Source organism: Peromyscus leucopus, chromosome 22 (genome assembly GCF_004664715.2).
Source record: "Peromyscus leucopus breed LL Stock chromosome 22, UCI_PerLeu_2.1, whole genome shotgun sequence".
Lineage (NCBI taxonomy): Eukaryota > Metazoa > Chordata > Mammalia > Rodentia > Cricetidae > Peromyscus > Peromyscus leucopus.
The window spans coordinates 30012767-30031884 of NC_051081.1; the positions used below are offsets into that span (position 1 = coordinate 30012767).

General features: G+C 41.9%; 1 protein-coding gene across 1 annotated transcript in view; it reads right to left on the reverse strand.

Annotated features, from left to right (window-relative positions):
* The window catches only part of Ltbp1 (latent transforming growth factor beta binding protein 1), a 403424-nt gene that overhangs the window by 63494 nt on the left and 320812 nt on the right, over nt 1–19118 (reverse strand). The window contains 2 exon segments of the mRNA XM_028873448.2: nt 8517–8642; nt 14858–14980. Coding sequence (XP_028729281.1) covers nt 8517–8642; nt 14858–14980 — 249 coding nt within the window.

Genomic DNA, 19118 nt, shown 5'->3' on the forward strand with positions numbered 1-19118 from the left:
AAAGCACACATGTCACGTCAGCATTACATTTCAAACCATCCTGACAGGCTCATTCTGTGAATGATCAGGCAAGCAGAGGAAGTGGTCTGACCCTAATGGGCTTCCTCATTGGGGGAGCTTGCAAAGCTCTGGCCTTGTATCTGGAAAGGTCGTTTGTGTCATTAAACAGCTTGGAAAGGCTGCACTTTGTGCTTGGCAAGGATCTTCCTGCTGGAGACCAGAGCTGCAGAGTGGAGCGAGGGGGCACAGCCTGGGGAAACATGGGTTGGCCAGATGTCTGTTTGGTTCCAACCAAACCTCGATATTTCACATAAAGATTCAAAACTGAGTTATCTGGGACAAGGAAGAAAAATACTAAGATCACAAAGTGGGATGCTTTTTAATGAAACGAGACACGTTTTTGTTTTTTGTCTAGTTTGGGACGGCATCTCCCTCTGGCTTATCTGGAACTGGTGGAGATCCTCCTGCCTCAGCCTCCAGAGTGCTGGGATTACTGTACACTCTCACACCAACTCATTTTTTTTCAGAAAAGCAAAACAAACCAACAAACCAAAAAATAAAAAATAAAACCACACACACACACACACACACACACACAGAGACACAGAGAGAGAGAGAGAGAGAGAGAGAGAGTGACATTGCCTATATTTCTTCAGAGAAATAAGAAGCTATATTTCTGAATGTAAAAGCACATTTTCCATCTTCTTCCTATTTCTTCCCACCAAGGCTAAGATAATACTATATAAAAACTAAAAAAGTGTCTGAAAAGGATGGAAAGTCCATGAGAAGGAACTAGATTTGTTACAGAAAAGAAATATTTCTAAAAAAATCTAAAAGAATAACACAAGAGGCCTTAAATACGAGACTATTTTTCTATCCTGAAGGCACTCACATAAAGGACAATCATGGAAAATGGAGCTCTTGGGTCACACTGTAAATTACATCCACGCTGTTCAGAGACAGTTCTCTCAAGAATCCCAGAAAACACCCCTCGCTTCCGCTGCATGTAGCTGCATGTATGTTTCTTCTTTCACAGCTCTCACAAGAGACAGGACACACGGAATGTGCATGTGTGTTTTTATGCCGTCGTAAGTTTTATAAATGCAGTGTTACTTTGTCTTAACACATCTACTAGTAAACATTTACGTCACCCATGTATTAACTTAACAGCTTTACACTTTCATGCTAGCCTGCTTTGAGAGCACAAAGGTCTTATTCTAAATGCCAAGCCACACTGTACATTTTGTTTTCCTACGCCACCTCTTGAAGGCTAAGCAGCCAGTGTGGACCAGGAGAAAGCCCTCGACATAGGCCAAACATATCAAACCCCAGATTCATCTTTTTGACACATAGGCCCCAGAGGCAACATAAAAAAAGCCAAAGAATTTTCTTTTCTTCCCCCCACTATTCTCATTTTTCTCTTTCTATATTCCAATAGAAAGCCAAGAAAGATCAATTATAAAACCACAGAAAATGGACAGTGTACCTCTAGAAATACTAGCCCCAGGGCTTCAGGCAAGGAAGCATCGATGTTGGCCGGAACCTCACTAGCAATTAAGAAACAAAAATAATTTGAAACATCAAGTATTGGATGGGTGAGTGGAAAAGCTGAGTTGGTCATGTGACATTCTTAGGGAACACAGAAGGTGAGGGATGAAGGCAAATCATAGAGAAATGAATTACTATGCCATATTATACATGACTTTAATTTTGGATTTAAAAGCAGAGGTAGTAACCCATCAGTGCATAGGCCCAGATCTGGAACCACCCAATAATTTCACTCACAAATACATAAACTGTATGACCCATATTCTGTAAGCACTGATAATACAAAATGAACATGTTTTAAATGTTCCTGCTTCTGTGTCACAAAGGAAATAAGTGACAGGGATGAAAGTACCCATGTAAGAAGCACTAAGTCAGTAATAATACCACAGTCATGGAGCAAGCCCTGTGGGTTAGGCTCCATTCTGGGCTGATGGTGCCAACGCATACCCAGCTCACGCGGGTAGCACGGTCCTCACTATCCAGGGGGAAATGAGGTAGTGCTGCTTTAGGAACTTACCCAGTCCACACAGCAAAGAAGGAGCTGGAAGTCAAGTTCACAGAGTCAGATCCCACAGCTTACCCATCCAACAGCTTCTAGGCCCAACCATTACTTGGGGCATGCTTTGCAGAATAAGGGAGACTTTGCAAATGTGCACAACACGACTTGGCTCAGGGCAACCTTGTTCCAAAGGTTCCCTAATATAGGACAAAGTAAAGACAATATTCCCTCCACCATTCACTCTCCAAATACCTATCATGCCCTAAGCATCTCCAGGGGCATACAAAGCACAGGGCAAGACTGAAGCCGGTCCCTGCCTCCCTGGCCTGAGACTCTTGCAGTGGCCGTCGCAATAGCAATCCATGTACAAAGGAGGAGAATAGAGAGGGAATGGGGGAAGGAAAAGAAAACCACTGAAACAGGAATTCACTAGGGGTGAGAAAGTCTGAGAAAAGTGGTTGAGAAGTGCTCTGGGAGCGTGCAGTATTTGGATAAAGCCCCCAGAAGGAGAGGTGAGGACCTCTGTACTCCTTATGAATATAACCAATGTCCTCACGGTTGCAGCCGAAAGCATACCAGTGAATATCTAACCCACCCACAGGCTTCTTGTGAAGGTCTAACGAGAAGAACGGCACGATGTACTTAGCATAGCGCCTGGGACAGCGAGAACTCCGGGAACGGCAGCTATCACCACCAGGAATGCTGTTGTCTTCCTAACAACCGTGGAACCATTCCCTGCCCACTTGCGTGGGGAGTCCAAGATAATCGCCTAAGTGACTGCTTCTAACGTGACATGTGGAGCAGTGTGATTCTGATCCGAAGTGTGAAAACGCCTCGTGAGAGCTTCCCATGACCTACAAAGACCTCGCAATGTAGATGACACCAAGAGAATTGTCAAAACATGGTCGTTCAGGCTGGGGGCCAAGGGCGTGTGAGGGCATCAATACAAGGTATGCGTTGTCCATTCCCATTTGCTGACTTTGCTTTTTTTGACAAGCTCACGTCTATTATTTGGTTGCAAGGAAAGCGTGGATGAGCTTGCCTGTCTCTGGGCTTGTAAAGAGGCGGAGAAAGAGTTCCTGAAACTTCTGCTTCTGTTAGGAATTTCTTTATCCGGCGTCGATATACTATCAAGCAACATATGGGAAAATCTGGATTCCGGGTCCAAAGGCAGCTTATTCCATCAAAATTTCCTCAGCCCTCTCCATAATGACTTAAATGTCCACTTTCATTCAGTCTTGCTGAAGCGCGTCCACAGGAAGAACAAATACGAACAGTAAGTAGTTCTTACAAATGGAACCCAACTCCTTTACTTGAAATATTGTCTGAGCCTTTTTCCTTATTTTTTTTTCCTGCCTGTGGTAGACAATATATCCCCTTGTTAAATCCCCCACCCTTTTCTTATCCAGTAAAGGTAAGAAACAGTCAAATTGTTTTTCCTTAGTAGACCTTTCAGTTTTAGACCTTAAAATGACTAATAAATAAATAAATAAACCTAAAAATCTTCTGCCCTGGCAGCAGGATGTAATCTAGTTTGGGTCAGGGTACTTGAATATTGTTCTTGGCTAAATCACTTTTGGAAATATTTCTCTTTAGCGGTGGATATGAAGTTCTGTCTTCATGCCACAAAACTACTGATGCCTTGGTGCTCTGTCGGCAGTGGGTTTGTACTTCCGTTCTACACTGTGCGTAGAAAATGTACCTCAAGGTCAAACACACAGCACACTTGCTTTATTTCTTGGAGTGGAGCTGTCCAGTGATGACAAAATTAGCCGCAAGTCCGAAGCCACCTTGTTTCGTTCACATGGCTACCGCTATTCTCAATCAACATGCTTCAGGAAGCTGGCCATCTGTGATAGGTCAACTTTGATATCTTCTTTTTCTGGATGAATATATGAGCAAGTAGTGGCTTGCAGTTGGTACCCATGAAGGGTCTCTATAGTTCTCTAATAGCAGGATTTAATTTTGTGGGGACTGAGGAGAAAATTCTAGATCTCTGAGGTTATAAGAGATCCCCTCTCTGTCTTGCAGATCTCAAATTCTCACTGAGTATCAGAATTGTCATGAAGACCAAGAAGAGGCATCCATCACATATTCAGTCCCAAGTCCTATTATGAGCAGTGAGAAGCAACAGCATCATCATAATTGGCAGGGGTGGGAGCATAGCAGTTGGACATAGAGTTAAAACAAAAGCCTTTGATCTTCTCTTTCCAATAGGAAAAAAAAAGTAATGCCAGATGCACACCTGACTTTTAAAGCAGAATCTGCCTCCAGGAGTAGTTGGAGATTCCCAGTGAGGTTTTATCATTTCTGTAGATCCCTTGGTTACCTCTTACTTCCCCAGACTTTCCCACTCCCAATCCACCAGAGAGGTGGATCTGCTGTCACCATCGAGCCTGCACTGAGATCACCCAGTCAAAGCTCACATGTTACACAAGGACTCACATTCATGTTGTATCGATTTGGTCTTTATTCCTCCGTAGGGAACAGAATTCATGCCGGGGATAGGGCAAAGGCCTTCTGCTTGTCACTTTGAACCTTCGGCCATTTATTGATGGTGCTTGTCACTTAGGAGTCAAAGATCAGTTTAAAACTAAGAGGCATTTAATGTGGATCTTTTGCTCAAACACAAAGTAACTTTTTTTTTTTTTTTTATGAACACACAGAAGCAGAACAGTCAATTCTGCCACCCTCCTCCATGTCTCCTTTCTTGCTCTAGATCTCATGGTTCCCTGAATTCAACTCTACTTCCTCGTTTATTCACAGGATTTCTCACGTGCTAATGTCGTATATCATTTACACTCTTAGTTTATTGTCTCAGAAAAAGATGGAGGTCTGTTTGGGGGGTGGGCACTGAAGCTGCTCCAGTACTTAGGACTGTCATTGGCACATAGTAGGCATTCATGAATGTTTCTTGAGGACGAGGAATGTAACTCTGTAGCAGAAGGCTTACCTAGCATGTGTGGCCCTAAGTTTCATTCCTAGCAACTCAAATAGATAAACAAACAACAAACACACTGTTTGTTGAATGGATGAATGGAAATGCTTTCTGAACTATGGGATTTTATGAAGGGTTTATTGCACATGGTCAGGAGGCTGTTAGCATGACTGACCAATGGAGGAGAACAAGGAAGGAAGGATCCCTAAGTTCTGTAAGTTCAGCAGTGTTTTTATTATTTTGCTGGCTCCTTTGGATCCTTGTGACACCAATGTGGCCATTCTATCGTGTGAGTCAGCTGGAGGGCACGTGAGCTTCAAAGACATGTGATGTTCCCAACACCACTGGATTACAGCACAAATTCTCACTAAGCCTGGACACACGCTGGGTGTGGGGCCAGAGGCAGAGTGATGTGGTCAGGGAGCAAGAGAGGTTCCTCTCCAGGGCTCCAGAGCACTCTGATGGCTCCCAGTGTTTCTACTCATTTCCCATGCACACACATTCGGCTAATGACGAGGAAGCCGTTCCCTGAGCTAGCGAGTGAGCACCATGACAAAATACCATTCCTGTAGATTAAAATCCCACAATAAAAAAATAACAATGAAAAAACTAAAGAGCGAAATCATCGGGAATGTTAAAGTCACTGGATAGAGCAAAATGGGTTATAAAATGGTGATGTAAGGGAAATAAGGAAATTCACTGTCACATTACATACAACATGAGAGCTCTGGTTACATAGTGACAAGACAATAGCAGAAGACAAGCCATAACTAAGAGATAGCATGGAAGGATAGAAGACAATATCCATCTAAAGAGCCCTGTTCCCCATGATTTCCTAACACCCAACTCTGGGATTTATAATGTGTACATGTATGTATGTATATACATATATAATGTATATAATGCTATATATATATCACATGATATAAACAGCATGCTACACCATGCAGTTATTTATGTATCCACAAAGCACAATTACATCATGTGATTTAAATATAAACGAACAATGTCTCCTATGGAATACATCCCTACTTAATCTTGATGTCCCCTCCTGTGATATTGGCTCTGTACGGGCAAGAACTGTCTTGTACTGTGCCTTCAGAGCAGTGTCTGGTACCATACGGGCATCCAGTAATACTCCAGTGAATGAATTAACACTAACTAATTATTCTGCTCATCCTGCTCCCTACCCCACTGGAGCTTTGATTGACACTCCACCTTCTGCCCCCAGATACCACATCCAGGTAAGGGAGACGAAGGACGGGTGATGCCCTCTTATGACCACAGAGCTGGCCACGCTGCTTCAAATCATTGAAGACTGAAGATTTGCTTCTTGATCGTCATTAAGCCAGACAGTGACAACTGTCCAAGATACAGGGGATCAGGGAAGGGCCCCACAGTTTTTCCCCCCACTACTCTAAGCCCACTTCATTGTACGACTACTAGTTCATTGACCTTGGTAGAAGTGTGCCACTGCCAGTCGTGATATGGATTCAGCTGCTTAACCAGAGGCTCAGAAGGAAGCTGGTGAATGGACGTGGACCAAGGGTGCCAGCCGCTCCTCAGTATTAATACAAACACTATGCACACGAGCTCCATTGCCAGACCCTGATCACATGAGCTGGCTTTGTCCTATACCAGAGCCAAGGAAGGGTCGGATGAGGACAGCACTATTGCCATAAGTTTCAGACTTAATCCAACAAAAGAAAACTTGGACCAATTTAGTGTATTGGATTAATCCCTAAAAAATGAAATCCTTACGGAACTTATTCAAGAAGGAAAATAACATGTTTAATAATTAGTTGTACTACCATACATCAGCGTGATATTCTAAAATTACCCTTTATTACTTGTAAAGTGTCCAGTCTGGGGAGTATGGAGGGACACGTATCCAAGAGAGCAGTCTACAAATACAGCGATTCACAAAGCATTAGAAGTTTTCTAAAAACACATTTTTTAAAGCCAGGCCCTTGCCAAGTAAATGACCAACCAAATTAGAGCTGCAACCAAATTAGAGCGATTATGTAACTCCCAATTTGCAGAAATCAGTGTTTAAAAAGGTACAGGATGAAAGGAAAGTCAGTGTGTCTAAAAGGCAAATACACACGAATCGGCGAGCACCAGCTATATTTGTCTGGAACAACGGCTTCGATGGATGAGCATCTGAGACGATCCATCCTTTCTCGGAGCATCGTGGTACAACCACCAGCTGTAACAACTTTGACCACGTCTCAGGGAAGGGAAGACTTAACTGCCCGTGATTTAGAGCGAAGGAAAGAACGTAAGCCTGCATCTTTCTGGAGATGTGGGGATCTGTGCATCTGCCCTGTCAGTGTGAGGCAAGTCAGCACCCTCCCGGCTGGGGGGAAGATGTATGAGCTTTCGCACAGTGTCTTCTCAAAAGGCTACAGCCTCGGAGCCCCAGACATAAACTTAACATAAAACATGAAGCACCAAAGCCCGAGTTCCTTGTAAATCTCCCATCGCCCACATTACAATGCTGCCTTCCTCCATTTCCCCACTTGGGACTCCTTCCAAACCCTTGGCTCTCTCTGCTCCCGCTCCACCCTGCACTATCTTTCTCCCATCGCAGCCAAATCTGGCCTCCATGTTTTGTCTGCTCAGCAGGAGAACAATTTCAACAATCTCCGTTTTATAAGATCAGTTTATTCCTCCCAATATAATAATTGGTTTCAGCTGAACCTGGACGCCGCTCCTCGGCCGGGTTCCACTGTAGTACTAACTAGCAAGAGTGCAGACGCTTCCTGCTGCAGTATTTTTTATTTTTTATGTTTTTTTTTCAGAGCAAAGAATCTGGGTACTCTCTTAGGCCTAGAATAGAACATTTACAAGGTACTTCTTCAAAATGCAGTCGAGTCTCACTAACCTAGATCTCGAAAAAGATACCATGACTTACAATCATGGCAACCTTAGCTTACTTTAAGAAATATTCAGATGGATTATTCCTCCATTTATCAGACTATAATGTCAGGAAGAGCATAAAACTAACAACTGTTGCTGTGACCTGCAAACAGGAATGGATGCTATCTAAATGTCATACAGTCTGATGAACCTTTGCAGGATCATATACAATGTGGGTAGGTAAGAAGATGGAGTGGCTTAGAGGTGAGAACAAGAATGGAATAATGCTAGACCGTCTCGGTTCCCAGTGCTACAGAGAAATCAAGCAGGATATTATGTTTTATAAACAGAATAAGCAAGGTGACTTCCACAAAGGGTAATCGAAACAGGAGGGAAAAAGTGTCACGGTGTCCACCCAGAATCCTCAGCTCGAGCAGATTTCACTCATTAACGTAGCTCGAGTATGGGAACCAACTGTGGGTATTTCCACCACCACAGCCTCGGGTCATTCTACTTGTAAATGCCACCTATGCTTTCCAGTACGAATCACCTTGCCATGCAGAAGCCTTAAGTCTTGAATTACAAATACCTTTTAAGCCTGAGAGCCTTTTTTTGCCTATTCAGCAGAAAGACATCGCTCAGCTTCCTCGAGCCCACAGGTTCTCTTACCTTCACATGTGCGGCCATCTGCAGAGATGGAGAACCCTTGTTCACAGACACAGTGGAAAGACCCAGGTGTGTTCAGACACTCCCCATGAGGACCGCAGAGTCCCGGCTGGGCGCATTCATTAATGTCTGCAATTGAAAAGAGAGTCACAAATATTTGAAAAGAGATCTATTTCGTTTCCCTCTAATACCAATCATACAGTAGGGAAAAACCTATTTTTGAAAGGGACAGCCTTTTCTTTTGTGACCCAACTGTAGCCTCTGTGCACATTAGAGACCACAATTCGAACTGCCAGAAGGGGCAAAGGACTTAGGGTGACCCATGTGACAGTGGCTGGTCAACCATGTCAACCTATAAAAATAGCCATCTCCAAGGTTCAATCCAGAGTTGGCCTGCTTTAGACATAGCAGAGCCTTGAGGAATATTACTAAACAACCTGAGAAACAGTCATCAGTGAGAATGCTGTCTCTTCCCTGTCCTTTCTCACCAGCCCAGAGCAACTTTACTGAAGTCCCTCACACCTGCTTCTCCCTTCCCAGGATGCAGACTTCCTAAGGGCAAGGCCAGGCATGCCTTGTACATAGTATTTAGCTCATAAATGCTACTCCGTAAATATCTGCTGGGTATATTAGAAATAAATCCCAATTTCTATTTCACTGAAAATGAGTAATGGAAAAAAAGAAGAGGGAAAGAAGACCAAAGAAGTTAAGAATTGCCTGACTTTATGAGGATGAAATTAGTGAGGGCAAAGTGTTTAGTGTAATACTTAACACACTTCCAGAAGTTCAGAAGTGGCTGCTATTATGATTTGTAAACAGCTGATGCCAAGGGCAAAGTATGAACATCTTAGGTTCTGTTTGTCCTCAATGTACATTTGCTTTCCAGGCCAGGGTGACAGAGGCACTCTAAGTACTATTAACACGTGGAGTTAGAAAACAAAGTGTTCCTTCAAACCATTTCTAATCATATCAGCTAAGAGTGCCCTCGGTAACAGCAGCACAGGGAAGCCAGAGGCAGATTACCTCGTCTTAGTGGAGCTGACACACGAATGGCTTGTGCACTGCATTGCCTTGGCTGGTTCACACTCATGACTCTGTTTGCTCCTTGAGAAAATCAGGGTGTGTAAACCTGTGAGTCCCTTACCTTTTGTAGTGTATATCAACAATGTCCCAATTATCCACCACAAAATTTCTTGCCATATCACTACTCTTATTAATAGAATGGTGATTGGTTTGGGTTCTTTTAGGTAACTGATGACTGAAAAAATAAAATAACCCCATGTCTTCAGCACTGTGCAAGCAGGTCACTTTCTATCTTCCTGGAATTCCTTAGGGTCTCTCTTGTCGTTTACTAAAGAGGTCCTCAATATTTTTTCTTAGAAGTTCATCTTTATTTCAGTTCAAGTGTTTTCTGGATGCTCTCTACAAGTGGGTGAATGGGACAGATCCCTGGCAAATAGGAAGCTCACAGCAGAATAAAGAGAACATACATGTAGCTTAACAAAGTCCAGACCTGAGTTCTTCCTAGTAGATTTTAGAACGTGCTGAGCTACAACCCCACTCTTTTCCTTAGAAAGCAACTACTTTCTGTGTGTACAGTTCTTCAGGAGGCTCTTCTGATGGTGCCTGTGTAGAATAACATCCTCTGATGGTCCTGCTAATCCCTGTGTAGAATAATTTCTAACATCTTCTGACTTATTGCTTTTCTTTATTAGCCCCGAATGCTACATCTTTCCCTAGCCACATAACTTAGATTACTTGGCTTTTCCACTGCTGAAACAAAGAAAGGAAACAACAGACCCTCAAAAGGAATAGCCAGCAGAAGAGAGACACATGCAGAATGGGAGAAAGTCTTTTCAACTATATTCCACATGGGGACTTCACACCTAGAATATATAAAGAGCTACAAAAATTAAACATGAAATAATGAATCTTCCAATCAATAAGTGGGCTAATGAACTGAATAGTCAAGTCTCAAAAGAGGAAACAAAGACGGACAATAAACACTCGGAAAAGTAGTCCACGAGGAAAGTGCGAATTAAATGGCCTTGAGGTTCCATCTCACTTTTGTCAGACAGGCTGTCGTCAAGATAACAAGCGACAATGAATACTGCTGAGGACCTATTTGGAGAAAGAGGAACCTTGCTGGTGCTGGTAGCGCATGCCTTTAATCCCAGCACTCAGGAGGCAGAGGTAGGTGGATCTCTGTGAGTTCAAGTCCAGCCTGGTCTACAGAGTGAGTTCCAGGACAGCCATAGCTGTTACATAGAGAAGCCCTGTCTCAGGGGGGAAAAAAGTAAGAGGAGCTTTTATTCAGTGCTAGTGGAAATGTAAACTGATGCAGTTACTATGGAAATCAACCTAGAGATTTCTAAAATATTGAAAAATAGACGTATCATGTGACCCAGGTATACCACTCCTGGGTATCTACCCAAAGGACTCAAGTCAATACACCCCAGAGATACTTGCATATTCATATTTATTGCCACATTGTTCACAATGGGTAGGAAATAGAACCAGCCTAGACATCCATCAATAGATGAATGGCTAAAAAAAAATGGTATATATAAATACAGTAGAAATTTATTCAGCCATAAAGAAAAAATGAAATCATGGCATTTGCAGGGGAATGGATGGAACTGGAAATCATTATGCTCAGAGAAATAAGTCAGACTCAGAAAGACAAATACAGCACGCTTGTTCTCCTATGGGGACTCTAGACCTTGACTTGTGTATATGTGTACACATGTAAATGGGGGGGGTAGAAGTCATGAAACCATAAAGAGGCCATGGTTGGGGAGAAGATCTGAGGAGGAGCAGAAAAATAAGCATAATTGAAGGCATGTGACCTGAAAGCAGAAGAGACGCACTGGAGGCGGAGCAGGAAAGAGGGGGCCAATAAGGATAAAGCGTGTTGGAAAACTCCACGATGAAACCCATTACTTTGTATGCTAACTTTCAAAGCCAACATAAAATGAAAAGAAAATCGGCAGAAATCAGTTATATTTTCCTGTCTTTGAAGGACATGACGCTCATTTTCTACTCGTTTGTTTCTTGGTATGCTCTCACAGTCTTGTTTTTGATAAAGCCTCTGGTTCTCCTGTTTCTTCCCTACCTGCTGATAATCCATTACATCGGCAATCTGGATCCTAACCTTCCAGACTTCTCTTCTTCACCTCCATCTGGCCAAGGAGCTCGGCTGGCCAGAGCATCAATATCGTACATAAGCTCACCCGTCATGCTCTAAGGGCTCCCTAAGATTTCCTTTCTGCTTTTTACTCTGTGGCTCCATGAAGCTCTTTCTTTCAAAGCTACCGACACTTTGCAGCTTTGTGTGGTAAACACTGTACACAAAGGTTTTGTTTTCAAGGAAGTCATCGGTTCATAAGGAACTGTCTAAAAACTTTGACGGCAGGGAACTGCAGGCGAATTCCCAGACTTTCTTCCAGGAAACTGCTAAAAAAGAACACCACGAATATCCGAGGCTAGAGAAACATGTGCGTTCAATTTGGATTGTACTTACTGAAGCGTTCATTTCTGAGCTATGCTGCTAGTAACTCTGAGCTGAAAGCCAGACTATATTTAAGTTGGATTTCTTTCACGGGTCCGGAATGCCATAGAAATTCACAGTTTGGCATGTGTAAGTCAAAACGTGAAACTGAAGTGTGTTCTGAATCTCTAGCGTACTCTGCCACATTCCTGAAGAGACCATTAACAGGGAATTTCCAGCACAGTCTGCACATCACCATTAGTTGTGTGGGACAAAGAGAAATCTTAAGCACACTTCTGCCCTAAAATGTCTTAACTTCAGAACACTAGGTAAGGCTGCCTAAGTGCAGGCCGATCACATAGTTTCTCAACAATGGCGCCTGGGTAGTAACACTGCCATCCACTACATTTTCAGCATCAGGACCAACTCTGAAACCCGCACCTCTCAACAGAGCACCAATATAATCATGGGGTTAGAGAAGTGTAGGCAGGGTCAATGATCACAAAGCTGCCTCCAGCAACGGCTAAAGAGATCACACAAGGGAGGCAAGGATACATGCGTGTGTGTATACAGCCTAAGAGGAGAAAAAGAGCAGTAACACAGATTCGGACATAATCTTTAAACAGCACATAGGACCTGCTTCGGAAATGCCAGGGAGAAGGCACTTGCTGCCAACCCTGATGACCTGAGCTAGATCTCTGGGTCTCACACGGTGGAAAAATGGAAGCGACTCCCGCAAGTCGTCTTCTGACTTCCACATGTGGGCGTGTATACACACACACACACACACACACACACACACACACACATATATACACACACACAGCAGAGAAATGCTTATCACGTATTTGAACTAAAATTTTTCAAGCTGACACACTCATTGACTCTGAGAAAAGAATGCAACACAGAACAAAGTCAATTTGTTCTAATGATTGAAAGTCATCAACCTCCACACTTTGAGAGCAGTCACATCTTTGAAAGCTGATCTCAGACTACAGACAATGATTTTATGTATTGAGAGAACATGGTGCAATTAATGAGTCAGATGACTGGGTGAGTTCTGGGGGATTTGACTCTAGAAGTTAAATGATAAAATGTTCACTATGAGCTTTTGGGCCATTTGTACTGAGACCTGGTTTTGCCTCTATTTAGCCAAAAGAAATTAGAAAAGAAAATATCACTTTTCAGCCAAAAAAAATCCTACAATAAAGATCAGGATTCAAATTTCTTAGGTTTTTGAGTTTTTTTTCATCTCCTGACATTTTTATATAAATCAAGATTAATTTTGTTTAAAGTACTAAAATGAAAATATTTTGACAGAAACATACAAATTCAAATGTTCCCTCTCTACAGCATCAAGTCTGAGCACATTTAATTTCTACACTGGAAAACTTAAAAACCCAATTTCACTTATTGCATTATGAGAGCAAAGAAATACCTACTATCAAATGAAGTACATGGAGTATATTTAGGTTTGGGGACCAAGGAGGGAATTATTTCTAAAAGACCTTGAGGCAAAGGTCCATGTCTTTCACAGCTCAATGACTCATGGGGGAATATGGCCAGTGACATACAGATAAAGCCTCATATTACTCTAGTACCATATCTCAGAGAAAAGGCACCATCTTGGTCAAGGATATGGGTTGTCTGGAACATAACAGAGAAGAGGTCATTTGTGGCAATCAGTGGTAATACTAACAATAAAAATACTCATATACATTATCTTGTTTATGAATATTTTGAATATTATGCACAGTTCTCTAATGGCAGAGGAACATAAAACACTTATTCATGTATCAGAAATAAACATACATAAATATAAGTATATGCTTTCAGTGGGAAAATAGGTATAAACCTGTTCATCATTCATCTGTTTTTTTTAAATTCATTCATTCATTCACTCTTTTTCCCTTCCCCAAGGCATTGATCCCAAGGCCTCTCCCATACAAGACAAGTGCTCTACCACTGAGCAATGTCACCAGCGCCATGAATTTAAGACTGGTAAGTGCAGGTAAATCAGTGGCAGCAGTAAGATAGAGCTAACAGTATTGGACACAGGACCTACTACAAAGTCCCAAAAAAAAAAAAAAAAAAGCCAACTATGTTTTCCTGTAGAAAAATCATTTAACGTCACCATCTTCTTTGAGTATAGGTTCAAATCCCAGCTCCTTAATAGAGAGGAAGGAGCATGTTCCTTAGCTTCTTCAAGGCTCAGTTATTCATACACAAATGGGATATAAGGAAAGCTACCTTTTATATTGCTGGAAAAACTGAAAGAGGCACCAACAGTGATTTAAGTTACTGTGATGGTACATATTTGTACTTGTGTTGTAATTACTGTGTCTTTATTACTATCCTGTGTCAACAGTATTGTTGTCCGGAAGAATAAATGTTGATAAGCACTTTGAAAAAGTATGAATTCTTGCTCTTCCTTATTTTAACTAAATCATTAATGAGGTTCTTTTTTTGGGGGGAAGAGAGAAAGAAATGGTAGGGACTGGACAAAAATAGGCATCATAAAAAGGACAAATATTACCTCTGAGGCAAAATGAAATACATTCATGATAGTCACAAACAAGCTAAACAATAATTTTGAATCAAGTACCCACAAGGCCCAGCAAAGCACAAGTGACCTCAGAATCATACAAAATGAGAATGTGGCGTACGACATGTGCAAGCTTTGTTTAATACAGTGTGGTTCAAAGCAAGACATCCCTAGGCTTGATAGAGACCTCAGAAACACTTTCATCATGCAAAATGCCATTCGTTATGCATAACTAAAGCAAGATTCTCGTCAGGAAGCTCCGCAGAACTGAACAACTATGTACGTAATAAGAGGGAAAGAGCAATGTACCTTGACATCCTTTATTGTCATTCAGCTGGAATCCATCTGGGCATGTGCAGTCATAGGACCCTGCAGTATTGATGCAGTCTCCTCCCTGGCAGACACTACTATCTTCTAAGCATTCGTTGATATCTGAAAGCCAGTGTGCAAGTTAGGAGTAAGCAAACAATATAAGGAAGATTATACATGCTATGTGTATACATACAAAAATCACACGAATAGGCATTGTGTTTACAGTGCATGATTTCAAATAGATAGAAGGGTTTGAAGTCTGTTTTTTTTTTCAATGAAACATTTTGAAATAATTTTTAGCTTAATTGTCGTTTTGCTATTTTAATGAGAGTCTAGTCTGTTATGTAACCCATTCTGGAAACTGTTGATGGTCCTGCCTCAGCCCCCTGAGTGCAAAGGCCATCCAGAAAGATTTTAAGCTTTGAATAAACACAAAAATGATATGTTTGAGACAGCGTCTCACTATGTAGCCTGGATTGGCCTGGAACTCACAATTGTCCTGCTCCAGACTCCTGAGTGCTACATGGAAGTTGTAAACATCAAGTACAATTAATTGGAAGAGGAAGAGTCATGATTTTTTACTAAACAATAATTTACTTGTTGGTGTTCTTCATGATAAGAGAGAATACATTTTTTTTAAGCACATGTTGCAAAGTATATCTTAAGCATACTTAAGCTCCTTGATCTACGTATAAGATCCAGTTTGAAAGTACTTGGCGAGAGTCCCCACACCAAAGAGAAATGTTATCCAAACCAGAACTCCAGATGCCATTGTATTAATAAAAATAAACATGCAAGTCATTAAATTGTGTTACAGGTCCCTCCAAATTAATGTAAGAATCATTACAAAATACAATTACCTGACAAAAGAATGTTGCTAAATTTAGAGGCAAAATGAATTTAGAGAACAGATAGAAGGCTCAACCAAGGTCTTCCTAACAGAGAGAATGTACTTAAAGTCTTGGCAGTAGAATGTGAGTGGGGGAGCGTTGCTCATGGAATCGACTGGTCCTCGTTAAGTCTTAGCGACTCCCATAAACAGACTGCCCAGATTTTCAGCAACTCCATATAAAGCATATGTCCAACTCCAAGTGTTCCACAACCAACCAACCAACCCTGAGCTCTGACCGTGATGATGTGAGATGGTTTCAGTGAGGCAGAGGCTCACATCAGGCAGATGTTTCCGGGGGCTGTTTATTGCCACAGAGACTCCTGGTCAGAGATCATTACTCCTAACACACTCCACAAGCCCTTCCTCTGCTGCGTCTGTGCAAGGTTTAAATAATTAGTGTTCAAGAAAAACCTAGGAACAATACATCCTTTGTCTCCTCGGAATCTGGCGTTCACGGCATTTCTGGCGAGTAATTCTGATGGCTGCTAACGCGAAGGAGAATTTCAAGGTGGAAGCGAATATAGAAAGCGATGCTTGCCCCTCCCCCCCATTGTCTGGTTCAAGGATGAGGATACTGAATTAAAGTTTCCTCGTTGAATCAAATTAAGTAACTAAGGGGCTGCTATACCAAAGAGGGAGAAGGGAGGCTTATCATCTATCTCATCCTGTCAAGACCAAGTGATGATGAGTGAGTGTTCACCCACATTGGCGATGTTCCAAGTCCAGCTACTGTAAAACGTAAAACGTGCGTGACATGCCATTTCAATGTAACTGCATTTTTTTTCCAAAAGTCTTTTCCCATCATCTTCTTTGAAGAATAACTTAGGATAAATACAGCTATTTTGAGAGTCCAGCTCAGTGTACTGAAACATTGACATATACACCCTACAACCACCAACCATGGTTCCAGTACGAGCATTTCCACCCCTACCCACCTCCCCCCCCAAGCAGGATCCCTTTGTGTCTTTGGCATCACAGTGTTTCTGAGACTCATCCAAAGTGCTGATTGTATCTTAGAGCTCACTCCTCTTCTTTGCCAAGTAGTATTTCATTATATGAACGTAAGTCTGCTTACCCCTTCATTTTTTTAATGAGTTCTTGGGCCACCACCATTTTGTCTACTTCAAACGAATATGCATGGGTATGTCTTCATGTGAACATGTGCTTTCACAGTCTTTGGATAAATTACTGGGGTTTACAATAGTTGAATCTTAAAGTAGATTTATGCTTAATGTTTTTAGAAATTGCTTCCTAAGATGGCTGTATCATTTCACACTCTAGTTTCCTACTGGCAGTGGAAGAGACATTTAATTTTTCCATATGTATCTGGCTAACTCCACAGCTGTTCTAATGGGCAGATATTGGGAGAGCTGGTTTTTAAATCAACTTTCCCTTCTTTGCTCCTTAGGAAAAGAAGGTAACAAAGTGAGATGAAATTTATTTGATCATCAGCATTAAATTAAAGAAAAAAAATCTCAGCTTGAAAATGAGTCAGATCCAGGGAATGTAAAGAGCAACAATAAGCAATACCATGTGACCCAGAAATCTGTGTCAGCACAAAGAAGTCTGTAAACAGGGATTTTTAATAATCTTATTTTCATTCATATCTCAAAATCTGAGAGAAAAATAGCATTGTTTTAAGTAATGTATAGATTTAAAAACTCTTAAGTTATGATATAGTCAAGTTTGATATGTATTTTTATTCGTTTGCAATATCTGCAACAATCTTTTTCTTTTTTTTTTTTTTTTCTTTTTTTTTTTTTTTGGTTTTTCGAGACAGGGTTTCTCTGTGTAGCTTTGCGCCTTTCCTGGGACTCACTTGGTAGACCAGGCTGGCCTCGAACTCACAGAGATCCGCCTGCCTCTGCCTCCCGAGTGCTGGGATTAAAGGCGTGCGCCGCCAAATCTTGAACAAAACTAATCAGAGTGAGAACCATGCACAGTGGTGCATGCTTGACAGCCCACTCTGGAAGCTAAGGCAGGAGGATGACACATTTGAGGGCAGCTTGTGTTGCATAACGACCTTGGGCTAACAGTGGAATCCTGTCTCCCTCCAAGAATAGCTTGGTCATCAAGAGTGCTCAACCTGGGATTGTCTCCCATGGGGTGGTGTGAATGGAGAGTCTTCCTAAGAATTAAGGAACACATTTGCCAGAAAGCAATGGTGGAATCCTGTCACTTTCCCCACCACCTCTGCATTGTTAAATAACAGGTCCATTTTTGGTCTGCTTTGCCCGGTAGTCATGTTTGGAACAGTCAGTAATTGTCTCCTCTCCTTGACGCTTTGTCTTTGTTTGGAGTCCAGCTCTCTTCCTTCACATGTCACCTCCTCAGTCCCCTCTTCTGGTTTCTACCCACTTCTATGTGTTGGAAGGCCTAGGAGCTCTTCTCTTTTCCATCAATACCTCCTCTTGAGCAATCCCACTCAATCTCACAGCTTTAAACACTACATGTATGATAATGGCTTACAGCCCAGGGCCCGCCCCTCGATTATAGATACTAGCATCCAATTGATTTGCTCTCCATACTTGAACAGTCACTCTGGGATAGAAAACTGAACATGTCATGTGGAACTCCCAATCTCCACGGAGTCTGCTCCTTGGGGCTTCCACACCTGCTATTACTTTGAATGCAATGTTCTTCTCATAAATATTCACAAGTCAGTGACTTAAGGAAACCACTATTTCCTTTATTTAAAGTCATCCATCTTCGGAACTCCACGCATATCCCACTTTACAAGTTCTTGCCATTTAACTAGCTCTGCCTTTTGCTTATTTATCACACTCATTGTTAACTTCCTTATGAGAATGAAGGTAGTCCATGAGAGCTGGGATTACCAGTTTTTATATATGCCCTGTACCTACAATATAGGCTCCTACAAATTCAGCACGAAAGGAATGTGATGAACAAATACATAAATGAATGATTCTGACCTGAAAAGAAAAAAAAAAAAACAAAAAACTATGACTTCTCACTGTTTTGTGTATCAACCACAAAGAGATAAGGGCCTCAGGATGACCCTTCCCAGGTCATCTTCTGAGACTTTGCAAGAGCCTACAGAAAACAACATCAATGCAGGTGGCGAACAGGATCAGGTAGGTGTAGGATGAAGGTTAGTACCAGAGAGCTTAGCAGGTTGGGAGGCAGAGCCGTTTGCATCCTGAAGGACCTGAGATCTCTAAGAACTGGGACAGGGAGGTCACCAGCATCGTGTGAGCATGCTGCACACAGCTGTGGACCAACACTTGAGTTTCTGACTCTCAGAGGGCCCTCGGGAAAAGCGTGCATGAGGACCAGGTCTCCACTGAAGTTAAGAAAAAAAAAATTACATGTGTAAATATGAAGTCTAACAAGAAGGATGGTTCT